Source organism: Urtica dioica, chromosome 6, assembly GCF_054948205.1.
Source record: "Urtica dioica subsp. dioica isolate 48M chromosome 6, U.dioica_male_clone48M_v1_H2, whole genome shotgun sequence".
Classification (NCBI taxonomy): domain Eukaryota; kingdom Viridiplantae; phylum Streptophyta; class Magnoliopsida; order Rosales; family Urticaceae; genus Urtica; species Urtica dioica.
Window position 1 is genome coordinate 41963277 of NC_142761.1, and position 14846 is coordinate 41978122.

Consider the following 14846-nt stretch of genomic DNA (forward strand, 5'->3'; position numbering starts at 1 on the left):
CCCGCAACGCCCTCCACATGGTCGATGAAATGCCTCACAGAGACACTGCTTCAAGAGAGGTTTGAAGCTCCTCTTTGAGACTCTGCTATTCCATACTAATCCTATATTACGTATCTTCGCTTTTACATGAAACTGGATCAAATATTAGAGAGTCCTTTTTGTTACTTGGTCACTCCCTTTCATATTTAAAGTTTGAACCATATATTCAAAATGAAAACTCGCTTGCAATAACCGTCCAAAACTAAGTATTGTTTTAGTTAGTAGTTCATCAAAACCGACCTTAGCTCAGTTGGTAGAGCGGAGGACTGTAGTTCGGTCAAAACCCCACAGAGATCCTTAGGTCGCTGGTTCGAATCCGGCAGGTCGGACTTTTTTTTTTTGCGTTGACTTTAATTTAATTAATTAGTCTCAGATCTATGTCTCCTTAAAATATTCATACATTGTTTTGTTTCAGATAATTTCCTGGCTTGCTTATTTGCATTTCGTGGCTAGTGATCTTTTGTTGCCATTTTATTTATTTATTTCTTGGCATGAACATTCATTGAAATTAGTTCAAAAACTATGTGTGTTTTATCAGAATATATAATTTATCGTCAAAACCGACCTTAGCTCAGTTGGTAGAGCGGAGGACTGTAGTTGGATCAAAATCTCACAGCCATCCTTAGGTCGCTGGTTCGAATCCGGCAGGTCGGACTTTTCATTTTTTCGCGAATCAATAGTCATTGAAGAATCTTATTTTCCCCTCTTTTAAATATTCCTCAAATTTTATTCTTTTCTGTTTGCCATCCAGATCCAAGTATCATTGACTTCTGGTACATAAATTACTTGCAGATCTATCTCTCTTTATAATATTTTTTATTTAAATATTTTTCCTTAATCACAATCTTTGAACTTGATTGTTATAGTCCTTTTTTCCAAAATTGATTACACCAGATACAATTTTTTTTTTTTTTTTTAATAATTATAACTCCTCGGGTTCAGTTTTTCTTGGTTTAGTTCAGTTCTAAATGGTCAATTTTTTCTGCTTTTTTTTTTTAGATTTTGTTTTCCTTTTCTTTCTTGTTTTGCATTGTACATATTAATAAATGTTGCTAAAATATTTCCAATGTCAAATTCAATCAGTTATATAACTGCATGGTCAAACTTTACATGATAGTTGATTGGTAGTAATTAAGTATGAATGAGGTTTCATCTAAGAATCAATGGCCAATCATAGGAGTAACCAATGAACTTATAAGCTCTTGTTAGTTCTCATTCGCATTGTGAAATTCCTAACACCAATCACATCAACTTGCAATTACAAATATTTGATTCGAGACTAGATCGCAGAGTTTCAGATAATTTTTTGGCTTGCTGGTTTGCATTTCATGGCTAATGATATATCGTTGCCTATTATTACTTGATCAAAGAAAAAAAGCACTCATTGATTTTGAAAATACTATGTGTGTTTTATCAGAATATATAATTTATCATCAAAACCGACCTTAGCTCAGTTGGTAGAGCGGAGGACTGTAGTTCGGTCAAAATCCCACAGCTATCCTTAGGTCGCTGGTTCGAATCCGGCAGGTCGGACTTTTTTTTGCATTGACTTTTATTAAATCAATTACTATTCAGATCTATGTCTCCTTAAATATTCTTACATTGTTTTATTTATTTTTTTGGTTATCCACATCATTCTATGAGTAGAAACACTGTAGTTAAGAGTCTTGTTCTTAAATAAAAATCTATTGCTACTTGATTTTTGCAATCCTTTTCCGATATAGATTCAACTTAATACAATTTATTTTTACCGATATTAAAATTCCTCCGGTCCTGTCTTTCTCGGTCTAGTACAGTTCTAAATGGTCACTTGTTTCTGCTTTCTTGGTCTAGTTTTCATTTATTGAAAGGTTGCTAAATATTTCCAAGATCAATCAGTTTTACATCTTCATCGTCAAAATTTACATGTATTGCCAGAACATTTTATTCGAGACTAGATCGCAAAGTTCCAGATAATTTTCTTATGTTTGCCTGTTATTACTTGGAATTGAAGAAAAGAAACACTCATTGAAATTAGAACAAAAACTATGTGTGTTTTATCAGAATATATAATTTATCATCAAAACCGACCTTAGCTCAGTTGGTAGAGCGGAGGACTGTAGTTCGGTCAAAACCCCACAGAGATCCTTAGGTCGCTGGTTCGAATCCGGCAGGTCGGACTTTTTTTCACATCTAAACTTTGATAAATTAATACTACATGTTGGACATCATTTTTTTTAATCTATTAAATATTCCTAATTTCATTATTTTATTGCCAGACAGATCAGATCTGATTATGAACTCAAGTTCTAGTTGAAAAGGCTTACTCTTTCTCTCTAAGCGAATAAGGGTGAAACAATTTTTTCAGTGAAATCTCGGAGATAGAGTTTTCATGCATAAATTTCCTGTTTGTTCTATCACTATTTTGTTGAATTTAATTTTATTTCAGTGTCAACAACCTGACTAGTAGCAGAAGAGCTGGCCACATAGCCGAGCAAGGGTGAATAAGTCTTTTTGGCCGAAGGTGATACCATGTTTACATAGGAACGAAGTGGCGTTTATTTAGCTTTGAAGAGGCAAATCAAGCTCATATAGACTAAGCCTTGAAAAGCTAGCCACATAGCCGAGCAAGGGCAAAGGAAGGTAAGTATAAGTCTTTCTTCCTATAAATACTTGCGAGTCTCGGGGCGAAAGTAATGACACCTAAAATAATGAAGAGAAGACCAATACACAGAGATTCAATAATGGAATCTAAAATATAAATTTTCTTACCTATATGCTCGAGGCTGCATATAAAGAGGTTGTAAACTCTATTGATCTATTGAGGTTCACTTATTTTAAAAAGATTTCATAACAAGTGAAATAGACTATATCATGCAAAACCACATGGAAGTTGGTTAACCGTCCTCTTGGAAGTAAAGTACTTGGCTCGAAAGGATCTTCACGAGGAAGATGAAAGTGGATGACGCAATTGATGCGACACTTATAATCAAAAGTTATAGACAAACAAAATGGTCTAGATCTTGACTAGTTTGATACTTATTTTCCCCTGACGAGAATAACCTCCGCTAGAAAAAAAAATTCTATTGTTGCACTGCAAAATCTTGAAATTCATCCATGATGTAAAATATTTTCCTTAACGATGATCTCAAGGAAGAGATCTATATGGATCAACGTAATAACGACATAAATTTCATGATACGCATTTGTATTTTTTTTTTTTAATTGAAATACTCCATTCTCATGTTCTTTTTATTACGGAAATTTAGTTATTTGTAGAAAAAATGAATTTTTGGGATTTTAAAAAATCATTGAGAGTTATAAGAAAATGAATAAGACTTATGATCAAGGGTCGAACTTCAACCCACATATATTTATAGTCATGCATTCGAGTCGCGACTATAATATACTAGTGATAATCACTCGATCTACAAAATTATCTTAAAGTTAAATTTATTGTCAATTTCTACTGAAGTACTCTTGCACGCTTTATGAACTCGTCGCCCTGCATTTTCGGACCTGGTTCCTTTAAATGTAGCAAATTTACTTTCACACGCCGAACGGATTCGGATTCTGTACACTTCATCACTACTTACCACTAGTCAATAGGCCAATGGTTTTTTCTTTGCTTGCCCGCTAGACATTCTCAACGGAAGATGATTACAGGTTTTGATAAAGACAATGAGATTTAAACATAAACTTTACGTTGACGGAAATTCTAGAGAGGATATGATCGGAAAGTAAGTGTTTTTTCTTGTGCCTTGTGAAGGAAGTGAAAGGGAAATATATAGTAAACTTACTTTACGCGGGCTAGAGATTACGGAGGTGTTTTAAGTATTCGGGAGAGACTATGAAATGTAGGAACGAAAGACTACTTTGTATTATTTAGTGTTAATAACTTTTCGCTTGATTCAAACTCAAGTAAATCACTCTTATTTATACTAGTGACATTCCCAAATGAATGGCTATGAATTTGCCACTACAATTCTAATCTAATGACTACAAATCATTCTCTAGAATATTCTCTACAATCACAACATTATCCTTATCTTCTAGAGAATTCCATAGACTTGTCTAAATTTAACTTCTAGAAATTAAGCTAATACTTGGACTACAGTTAAAGTTTGGGCTTAAAAATGCTAAGGCCCGATAAACTCCATAGACTTATCTAGAATTGGCTTCTAGGAAAATATTGTGGCGATCGTGGAGAGAAGACCGAGCGTCGATTGGGTCCGGTCCTTATGATAATTCTAAAATCATATTTATAGTTATATAAAAGTGATTTCCAATTTTTTTTTTTTTTTTTGGCAACTATATATGGTCGTGATGATTAAAGGGTTCAGATAAATCACACTAGTAAATCACATTATTCATATTTTTCATTATCTTCGCATCTACATTAATAATATATGTTTTTTTTTATATATAAAAATATATATATGGGACAAGTTATTCTGGAAAATACCAAAGCGAAGTCATAATAAATTGCACAATTAGCGTAAAATTGTATATTGCCAACAATTTACCAAACATTCGCGAGAATATATTAGACAATTAGGGAAAGGAAATAAAAGACACTAAAAATAAAATTAATTGACAAAAAGGGTGAGAAATTACGCAAGAGAGCATTTTTTTTTTTTTTTGCTTTTCTGTAGAAGGCTATGAATGCAAGTTTCACAGCATCTCAACGAACTGAAGCTCTGCGCGAGAAGCCAAACGCCTTTGGCCCTGAAAAAGCTCCATGCCCATCTCCTCAAGACCGGCGTTGACCAATCCGAGCCTTTCCCAAACACCATTCTCAGCTCCTACGGAAAATGCGGCCTCCTCGGAGACGCCCGCCAAGTGTTCGACGAAATGCCCCAAAGAGACCACGTTTCTTGGGCCTCAATCCTCACCCTCCACAACCGCGCGGGCTTTCCCAAACGGACTCTCTCGATCTTCACGACCATGTCGAGCCGCGACAGATTGCACCCCGACCACTTCGTGTTCTCGAGCCTCGTCAAAGCCTGCTCTAGCTCGGGAAACCTCAGGCTCGGAAAGCAAGTCCACTCTCGGTTCACCGCGTCGTCTTTTTACGCCGACGACGTCGTCAAATCCTCGCTGGTCGACATGTACTCGAAATGCGGATCGCCCCACGAAGCTCGCTCGGTCTTCGACTCCATGGTTTCGAAGAACCCGGCTTCTTGGACCGCCATGATCTCCGGCCTCGCGAAAAGCGGAAGAAAATCCGAAGCGATCGAGCTCTTCCGTCGAGCCCCGTTCGAGAACCTGTTCTCGTGGACGGCTCTGATCTCCGGGCTCGTCCAGAGCGGAAACACCTCCGAGGCGTTCGAGCTCTTCTCCGAGATGAGAAGCCGAGGCGTCGACTTGGTCGACCCTCTCGTCCTCTCGAGCATCGTCGGAGCCGCCGCCAGCCTGGCGACCCTCCATTTCGGGACCCAACTCCACGCCTTGATCGTATCTCACGGCTTCGAGACTTGCCTCTACACGAGCAACGCTCTCGTCGACATGTACGCGAAATGCAGCGACGTGCGAAGCGCGAACGAGATCTTCTCTCGGATACCCGAGAAAGACGTGATCTCGTGGACTTCGATCATCGTGGGCTTGGCTCAGCACGGGCGTGGAAACGAAGCTCTGTCTCTGTACGACGAGATGGTCGTCGCGGGAATTAAGCCGAACGAAGTCACGTTCGTGGGTTTGCTCTGCTCTTGCAGCCACGTCGGGCTCGTGGATCGGGGTCGCTCGATCTTCGAATCCATGGTTAACGATCACGGAATAAAACCCTCGCTGAGTCACTACACGTGCTTCGTCGATCTTCTCGCCCGGTCCGGGCACCTCGAAGAGGCCGAGAGGGTTATAAACTCAGTCCCGTTCGAGCTCGACGAGGCGATATGGGCTTCGCTTTTGAACTCGTGCAAGAACCGCGGGAACGCGAGGATTGGAATCAGGATCGCTGATCGCGTATCGGAGAGGAAGATCGAAGACCCTTCGACGTACGTGCTCTTGTCGAACGTGTACGCGAGCGCTCGGATGTGGGACGAGGCGGCGAGGATGAGGAAGCGGATGGGAGATTTGGAGGCGAAGAAGACTCCCGGGTTCAGCTGCGTTGAGCTCGGGAAGGAAAAAGTCGTGTTCTACGCGGGTGAGAGTTTTGATCATCCGATGAGGGACGAGATTTTCGAGCTTTTGAAAGGGTTCGAGAACGAGATGAGGAAGAGATTGCCATGCCGTGTTGAAGCTCGTTAGTGGGATTGCCGTAATGACTTTTTGGTGATTTCGATTTGGAAGTTCATTCACCAATGATTGACTAGTAGTTGAGATACAGAAAGTTCGTCGGCGACCTATGAGAATTTCGACATGAATTTCGTGATACACATTTTGTATTTCTTTTTGGAATACTCTTTTTTTTCGATATTTCTTTACTTGTAAAGAAAAAATGGGACTTATAGCGACTTTTTAAGGGACTTTGCCGGTATAAAGAAAAATGATTAGAAAATAGATGAAGGAATTTCTGTGGGATTTAGAAAAAATAAATCCTATTTCAAGTTTGTTTTTAAATCATTTTTTTTAAAGATTGCATTCTGAAAATACTCCAGAGTTTTACATCAAGCCCTGTGCTTGAAATTAGTTGATATATCAAAGGTGATAATGAGAAATAAGATCAAGGTGGAGATTTGTTGAGGTTGATCTCATTTAAGAAGACTTTCTAAAGCATAGACGTGGCAGCTAATTTGCAGAATATACTGTTTTCAGCCGTTGGGTCATATCCAATGGTTACTTGTGAACGAAGCAATTGTAAACAGTGTGCTATGAGTTATAGATATCAACTGTGGGAGGTTTAGATGAGTAACACAACACTTGGAAAGAATAACAAACGAAAGAACAAGGGAAACACTTGAGCGAATCGTAATTTGATAAACATTTTATCCGTGTTGGAAAAAATAAATGTAACCGTTAAAGGTAATATATAAACAGAGATGGTTAAAAAGTACAACAGCAATGTTGCAAGTCATATTAGTGTTAAATCAGTATTAGATCAAATTTATATTTACCTTGCCATTTTCTATTTTTAGGAAGATGATATGGAATGAGTGTTTTTTTTTATTATTTGTTTATATACTTGTGAATTAATTTTTGGAGCTATAATCGTACTCAATTATTTTTGTGAAAAACTAAAATATAAATATTTAAATCGCGTGCTATAATAAGAGCAATTTGGGAGTAAATTATATTATTTGACTATTTTATACTAGTTATAAAAAAACACCGCTTAGTTTACTAAAAATATTAGTTTTATATTAAAAATAAATGATAATATTATCCATATTTTTACAATAATTAGAATTTGATAAAAATAAAGTTTGTTTCATCGTTCCTAGGGGTGTTCATGAGAACCGACAAACCAAACAACCCGATCATCCAAACCAAACCGCACTATTTTTTAACCCGTCCCATTACAACCCGAAAATTTTTGGGTTGAAACCAATCCAACCCGCAAGTGTTTCGGGTTGGTTTGGTTTTTGATCGTCATGAGATTGGGTTGAACCAAACCAACCCAATCCCGTTAAAATAAAATAAAAATTTCTAAAAAAAATGAAAAATGTTATCAAGGTAAAATAAAAAAAATACACCATGTGCTTTATGGTTTTGAAATAAAAATATAAATGAATTTTTAAATTAATTAATTATTTTGTAGGTGTATCTTTATGCTCACGACAGTTGACAAATAGATAATATAAGTAGACTCAATATGATCATAAAGACTTACTTATATTAGTTTCAACAACTCATTTTTTTTTTTATTTTACAGATTTTTCACGAGGTCTAGATTTTTATAGAGTGTGAAATTTGAGATGAGACATAATTTATTTATTCTTAGTATTTGCATGTTTTTTTTATGAATTTGATTCAACGATTATATTTTGTACTTTTATTATGACAAATTAACCCGAATAACCCCGACTTAAACCACCCCAAATAAATCAAACCAAACCAACCCGATTAATATCGGTTCGGGTTGGTTTGGTTTCAATACCATAAACGGTTTGGGTTGGGTTACAAAAATGACAAACCAAAGATTTCGGGTCGGGTTCATGAAATGTACAAACCCGAATAACCCAACCCGATGTATAGGCCTAATCATTCCTATCCATCCATATAAATCCCTTGTACAAAAAAACACTTACTAATTAGCGGATCAGAATTTCTAAAAAAAAAATGAATTTTCATAACTAAATCCATCTTATCTTAATTAATCCACCCTCCATATATATATATATATATATATATATATATATATATATATGTATGTATGTATATACAGATCAGTTTACAGTTCTCTTATCTTTAATTTCATTCGACACTTGAACTGTGAGTCATGCAGAGTTCACATTTCTTATATAGCTGAAATCGTTGCGGGAGATTAAAATTTAGAATTAAGGCTTTTTTATAATATTCTCTTATAAATATATAAATAGAGGCTAAAATTCATAAACCGACCTTAGCTCAGTTGGTAGAGCGGAGGACTGTAGTTGGTAAATCCCATAGCCATCCTTAGGTCGCTGGTTCGAATCCGGCAGGTCGGATACGTTTTTAGTTATTATTATTTTTTTATTTGGCACGAGCTTTGATGACATTATTATTATATTACCTATAAAGATAATTCATTAAGTATAATATATCACCTCACCCCAACTTCCAGCTCCAATCCTGATTTAAATTGTGGTTGATTTCTTTATATTTTTTCCACTTCTGTCTATAAGGGATTTCATTATATTATGTTACTTAATTTGGTCTTACATCCACGTCCAAATAATTATATTATACTTCATGATCTGTTATGAGGATTTGTAGCATTGACAGCTACGAGGAAAAACGTTAATTTTTAAGGAATAATAATAAATAACTAATCAATTAGATGAGGGCAAAAATATTCGTACACGTTTCATGATCTGATTATAAGCTATGGAAATTGGAAACGACGAGGTCATGGCAAAACTCTGCAAATATTGCCATTTTTAGCCGTTCGTTAGTGTGAGATTACAGATTCATCCCCTTTAGACGTGCTCGAATGTGGACGATATCTTAAACCACATGCATAATTTTTTTTTTTTAATTAAATCACAGGTTGACAAGATCACGACACTCACTGAATGCCGTGAAGCCATTAAAGTCAGTAAAGATATACATTATCCTTAAATTTTTATCCCATATTTTTATTTATTTATCTTTAAATTCTCCTAGTATAGATGTATGTTGATAAGCATGGCCTATTTTTTAAATTTCAGGCCCATCACTTTATCACTAAGTTATACGAAATCGAATTCTTTTTTGCGAGCGCCACCTCAGCACTGGTCTGTCACGTCCATCTCGTGGCTTATTATCGTAATATTTTATTTTCTAGCTCCATGCCACGTGGACAAAAAAGAGAAACTTTAGTATAAATTATAACAGTAAAGATATCATCATCATCTTCTTCTTCTTCAATTGATCGAGAGAGAGAATGGCAAGTGATATGGTTGATCTGAAGCACGCGGAATCGGACGGTCAGGGGAAGAGGCAGCGCAATCAGACGGCTATGGCTTGCTGTGAGTCGGTGGGCCCGGGATACCCTACCCCTTTGGACGCCATGGCTGGTCCCAGGGAATCGCTAATCTACGTCACATGCGTTTACACAGGTATATACTCTCTTCTTTTTTTTTCTGCTTTAATTGATCGTTAATTACATTCCAATTGTAGAGCAATTAATCTTTCTTCACTTATCTGTGGCCTTGTTCGAACTTTGAACCATGAAGCAGAAGGATCAGTGTTTTTTTTTGTTTTTTTTTTATTTTTTTTAACAAAGAATCTAGAAAGAATTGTTGTTTTAAACTTTTAATTAGTATGCTTCAGATGCACGGAACACAATACTCACGGAAAGTAGCTAGGTTTCTGTTACTGATGAGAATTTGAGAAACCAGAGAATCATAAAAAAATTATGTTCCTATTTTTTTCTTTTTTAAATTGTATCTGTTTGAATTGTTGGAGTTCTTTGAGAGGTGATTTGTGAGTTATTTTTTATATTTTTTTATTAATGGCGTTTAGGGACGGGTATTCAAAAGCCGGATTACTTGGCCACGGTGGACACGGATCCGAACTCTCCGACTTATTCGAAAGTGATTCACAGACTGTTCATGCCGAATTTGGGAGACGAATTGCATCACACTGGATGGAATTCGTGCAGTTCTTGCCACGGAGATCCGTCAGCGAATCGCCGTTTTCTGATTGTTCCTTCGCTCATGTATCCCCTAAAAAATTATTATAGTCCATTTTAAATTTGTGTGATTGGATTGAATCTAAGCATGTTTTTGTTTGTAACTTTTTATGTAGATCTGGGCGTATATACGTGGTCGATACGAAGACAGACCCGAAATCTCCTTCGCTGCATAAAGTCGTCGAGTCGGAGGAGATTGTACGGAAGACGGGTTTGGCGTACCCACACACCTCTCATTGCTTGGCTTCCGGCGATGTGATGGTCTCGTGCCTCGGCGACAAAGATGGGAACGCCGAGGGGAACGGGTTTCTTCTACTCGATTCGGAGTTCAACGTCAAAGGAAGGTATTTTTTTGTTATTTCTCTCTTGTACTCGTTAAAGATCTCCAACGAAGTTTTACGTCATTAAGGATGGACCAGGAAAATAGGAGGGAAAAGAAAACAGAATCCTATTTTACTTTTAGTGTTGTTTGGACGGAGGGAAAATCGAATTTGAAAGGAAAATAAGACGAAAAATAGAAGGGAAAATGTATAACTACTGAGTGGATACTATTTTTCAACGTCAAAGGAAGGTATTTTTTTGTTATTTCTCTCTTGTACTCGTTAAAGATCTCCAACGAAGTTTTACGTCATTAAGGATGGACCAGGAAAATAGGAGGGAAAAGAAAACAGAATCCTATTTTACTTTTAGTGTTGTTTGGACGGAGGGAAAATCGAATTTGAAAGGAAAATAAGACGAAAAATAGAAGGGAAAATGTATAACTACTGAGTGGATACTATTTTTCATGGAAAAAATTGAGTGTAGAAACGGAATTTATGCAAATTTATACACGTGAGGCCCGCAAATGACTTCCAAACACAACATAAATTTTCATTTTCACTCGCATTTTCCGGGCTGCAAAGAGAGCCATAGAAAAAAAAAAGTGATTTTTTTTTATTCATTAGGTATATAGCCATATTTATAGTTTCACATTGTTATATAGCTAACGTTTCGTAAATCGTAGGTAAATAGTCACGTTCATGTATTTACACGTATAAATTGACCTAAATATCTCACTATTTTATTTCAATGAAACGGCAAATCAGGAATGTCACGTCATCTTTATGACTATATACTTCAGATTTACGAAACGTTGACTATATAGCAATTCCAAACGTTTTAGTTGGCGAATTACCTTTTTTTTGTGATGCTAGTGGTGATGCATAGAGGTGATTCTCTCGGGAAAATTTTGAAGTGATTTTTTTTTTCACGTGTTGTTTAGGTGGGAAAAACCCGGTCACAGCCCTCAGTTCGGCTACGATTTCTGGTACCAACCTCGACACAAGACGATGATTAGCTCGTCGTGGGGCGCCCCGTCAGCATTCACAAAAGGCTTTAGCCTTGACCACATCTCCGAGGGCAAATACGGAAGACATCTTCACGTGTACACCTGGCCCGGCGGCGAGTTGAAGCAGACTCTGGATCTCGGCGAAACAGGAATGTTGCCCTTAGAGGTTCGTCACATAGAAAGAAAAAAAATCCATACCCGGGTTCGAGATTTTTTCAGTCATATTTTTTATATTTTGAATGGTCGAAACTGTTTTTGTGTCTCTCTGCAGATACGATTCCTACACGATCCGTCCAAAGACACGGGTTTCGTCGGATGTGCTTTGACAAGCAACATGGTTAGGTTTTTCAAGAACCCAGATGACTCGTGGAGCCACGAGGTATATATATATATAAGCTCTCTTGTGTCGTGATAAAATAACTTTAACAAAAATTTAGCGATATAAGCCACATAAATTTAAGCGTTTGCGTTTTAGTCAACGTTTGTAAATTTTTCGTAAATAGTCAAAAACTTTTGTAAATATTTCGTAAATAGCCATATTTCTAGAAATTTACACTGCGTTTTTTATTATTTTGATAGCGTAAATAGATATACGTGGCTATTTACAAAAAAATTAACGAAACGTTGGTTATTTCGAAATTTCTAACGTTTCATATGGCTAGATAACCACTGGAAAGCGACTTAAAAAACGAAAAAAACCGGAAAAGTTATGCTAGTCATAACTAGGCGTTCAATATTTTTTTTCTTTGTTAGGTTGCGATATCGCAGACAGCGTTGAAGGTGAAGAACTGGATTCTGCCGGAAATGCCGGGTCTTATAACCGACTTTCTCATCTCGCTCGACGATCGGTTCCTCTATTTCGTGAACTGGCTTCACGGTGATGTGAGACAGTACAATATCGAGGACCCTAAGCATCCGAAGCTGACCGGCCAAGTTTGGGTCGGTGGACAGATTCAGAAAGGAAGCTCCGTTTTCGTCGTCGATGAAGATGGCAACACCTCACAGTTCGACGTTCCCAAAGTCCAGGTTTGTCCATGACCGCTTTCACACTCGCGCTAATATCTGGCTTAATTACAGCCTATATTAGTAAATTAACAAGCAAAATTCAATAGAAATTTTGATCGAGGGATCAACAAATATTAACATCTATTCTGTTACGCCGTTCTTGGTAAATTCACACTTAAAACAGTCAACCAAAATGTCGAATAAGGGATACATTTTTAGCATGTAATAAAAGATTATGTTAATTGAACAATAAACAGATGACTAATAAAGTTAATGATTTTGAATATGATCAGTGACAGAGTTTATCAGTTGTAAATGCGCCATAAACTTTTGAAAATTATAATTTTACTTCAAAATTTTATCAATTTCGATATTTTTAGTCCAAAATTGCCTTACTGGCTGCGATTCCTGGCTCCGGAAACAACACTCTATTGAACAACATTCGCTCCGGGGATGGAGACGATATTTTTTTTCAGCAATAAAAAGAGAAACGACTACAAACCGTAATAAGAAACTACTACCAATAGCAATGGTTACAATAATTTTTTTTCCAATAATATAAGCTTGGGCTCGGATTTATATTTTGTTTGATTCAGGGTCACAAACTGAGAGGCGGGCCACAGATGATTCAGCTGAGCTTAGACGGGAAACGTCTTTATGTCACGAACTCGTTGTTCAGTACATGGGATCGCCAATTCTATCCCGACCTCATGAAGAGAGGCTCTCATATGTTGCAGCTCGATGTCGACACCGAGACCGGTGGTTTGGCCGTAAACCCGAACTTCTTTGTCGACTTCGGAGCCGAACCCGACGGCCCTTCTCTCGCCCACGAGATGAGATATCCCGGAGGTGACTGCACTTCGGATATATGGGTTTGAATGAATTAAATCTCTTATTTTCTCATGATTTTAAAAAGTGAATTTTAATAAATGCTGTGTAATTTTTTTTTTTAAGATGTGTCTGCTTCTTTATAACATATTGTGACATAAGACATGTTCCATCTGAATTATTTCTAATTAATTAATTATGTAGATGGAAGTTGGTCTTTCCTTTAATTATGAATGGGTTTTTCCACTGTTTGTGTCTCTTCATGTATGTTTTGCCACATTAAATGTCTCTTGCGTGTAGTGTTTCCTTTTTTTTTTCTTTTTTTTTTTTTTTTTGTAGATAGATAGATGAGTATAGTAACTATACGCCCAGGCATAGCCTCATACATTAGCTATGCATTAAATGAATATTGCAACAGATATACATTGTTGCATTGATGCCAAATAACTAAGTGTACCCAGAATTTAATGAACAAGGGTTATGGCCTCTATACTGGCCTGGTATTATTGGGTTTCATACCATTATACTGTATTTCCTTCTTTGGAAAACGGAATGTAGAAATATAATATTTTTAAGTCTGCAATGACATGGTATTTTTGGGGGTGTGATTAATTTAGGGCTGAAACGGATTAGTAAACAGAATCAAATTTTAGGTTTTCAATTTTTTGACCAATAATCGGTTCAAATTGGTCTAGGATTAGAATTCCTTAATCCAGATTTTTAATTGACTGAATCTTAAATTAAGTATCCAATTTGAAAAGCAGTTGTCTAATTCTAAAACTGACTATCCAAAAAATTGGTATCTATTTATCGATTCTAGCTTAAACCAATTTATTTTCCTACAATTTAGAAGAAGACAAAAAAAAAAAAAAAAAAAAAAAAAAAAAAAAAAAACGGTCATCCTATTTCAGAACCAATCATAATTGGTTATCCCGAAAATCAAATTTTTTTTTTTTTTTTATATCTAGAACCAATATTTAATTCAGTTTGATAGACCAGATCAAGTTAATCGAGCTAAATTTTTCGTTTGATGACATGACGTCGAAATTCAGTTATGGATTGGTTTGGTTACCGATTTTTCATATACATCTCCCCTGAATAATTTTTTTACCTTACATATATACCTCTTAAAAAATTCGGAATAAATTAATTTTCGCCCACTGATCTCATCAAACAATAGCCTCAATTACAAAGCAGTAATCAGAACAGTGCTAGTTGAAATACAGACTTCACAAGTTCAGCAAATTGATGTGATCTTATTGGGGTTCTAATTTGACATGAAAAGAAAAAAAACAAAGTAAATATGGTTTTATCTATAGAGACACTACTCTAGACCGACCTATGTTGCAATAATTGATAGAAGATGACAAGTTGCGTAGTAGAAAAATAACTCACTTTCCCACACCAGAAGCTAAA

The 14846-nt window shown here is 36.4% G+C and overlaps 2 protein-coding genes and 5 non-coding genes across 7 annotated transcripts; all 7 read left to right on the forward strand.

The window, feature by feature from the left end:
- Positions 1–274: 274 nt before the first annotated feature.
- Positions 275–368, forward strand: TRNAY-GUA (transfer RNA tyrosine (anticodon GUA)). The gene is made up of 2 exons: positions 275–311; positions 333–368. It is a non-coding gene; the product is annotated as a tRNA-Tyr (tRNA).
- A 231-nt stretch (positions 369–599) lies between these two features.
- On the forward strand, positions 600–693 carry TRNAY-GUA (transfer RNA tyrosine (anticodon GUA)). Its single transcript has 2 exons — positions 600–636; positions 658–693. It is a non-coding gene; the product is annotated as a tRNA-Tyr (tRNA).
- Positions 694–1478: 785 nt separating this feature from the next.
- Positions 1479–1572, forward strand: TRNAY-GUA (transfer RNA tyrosine (anticodon GUA)). Its single transcript has 2 exons — positions 1479–1515; positions 1537–1572. It is a non-coding gene; the product is annotated as a tRNA-Tyr (tRNA).
- A 532-nt stretch (positions 1573–2104) lies between these two features.
- On the forward strand, positions 2105–2198 carry TRNAY-GUA (transfer RNA tyrosine (anticodon GUA)). Its single transcript has 2 exons — positions 2105–2141; positions 2163–2198. It is a non-coding gene; the product is annotated as a tRNA-Tyr (tRNA).
- A 2313-nt stretch (positions 2199–4511) lies between these two features.
- LOC149394289 (Pentatricopeptide repeat (PPR) superfamily protein) lies at positions 4512–6369 on the forward strand. Its single transcript, XM_089617540.1, has one exon. The coding sequence runs from the start codon at positions 4684–4686 to the stop codon at positions 6262–6264; it is 1581 nt and encodes a 526-aa protein (XP_089473666.1). The 5' UTR covers positions 4512–4683; the 3' UTR covers positions 6265–6369.
- Positions 6370–8512: 2143 nt separating this feature from the next.
- TRNAY-GUA (transfer RNA tyrosine (anticodon GUA)) lies at positions 8513–8603 on the forward strand. Its single transcript is given in 2 exon segments — positions 8513–8549; positions 8568–8603. It is a non-coding gene; the product is annotated as a tRNA-Tyr (tRNA).
- Positions 8604–9479: 876 nt separating this feature from the next.
- Positions 9480–13676, forward strand: SBP2 (selenium-binding protein 2). Its single transcript, XM_089617555.1, has 7 exons — positions 9480–9695; positions 10102–10297; positions 10387–10614; positions 11532–11763; positions 11869–11976; positions 12351–12623; positions 13199–13676. The coding sequence occupies exons 1-7, from the start codon at positions 9521–9523 to the stop codon at positions 13478–13480; spliced, it is 1494 nt and encodes a 497-aa protein (XP_089473681.1). The 5' UTR covers positions 9480–9520; the 3' UTR covers positions 13481–13676.
- Positions 13677–14846: the final 1170 nt, after the last annotated feature.

What these genes read in the sequence shown, in the direction of transcription:
- SBP2 (XM_089617555.1), top strand. Translation starts at nt 9,521, where the DNA reads ATGGCAAGTGATATGGTTGATCTGAAGCACGCGGAATCGGACGGTCAG. An exon ending in CTGATTGTTCCTTCGCTCAT is followed by an intron (nt 10,298 to 10,386) that starts GTATCCCCTAAA and finishes CTTTTTATGTAG; the next exon opens with ATCTGGGCGTATATACGTGG. An exon ending in TCGACGTTCCCAAAGTCCAG is followed by an intron (nt 12,624 to 13,198) that starts GTTTGTCCATGA and finishes TGTTTGATTCAG; the next exon opens with GGTCACAAACTGAGAGGCGG.
- LOC149394289 (XM_089617540.1), top strand. Translation starts at nt 4,684, where the DNA reads ATGCAAGTTTCACAGCATCTCAACGAACTGAAGCTCTGCGCGAGAAGC.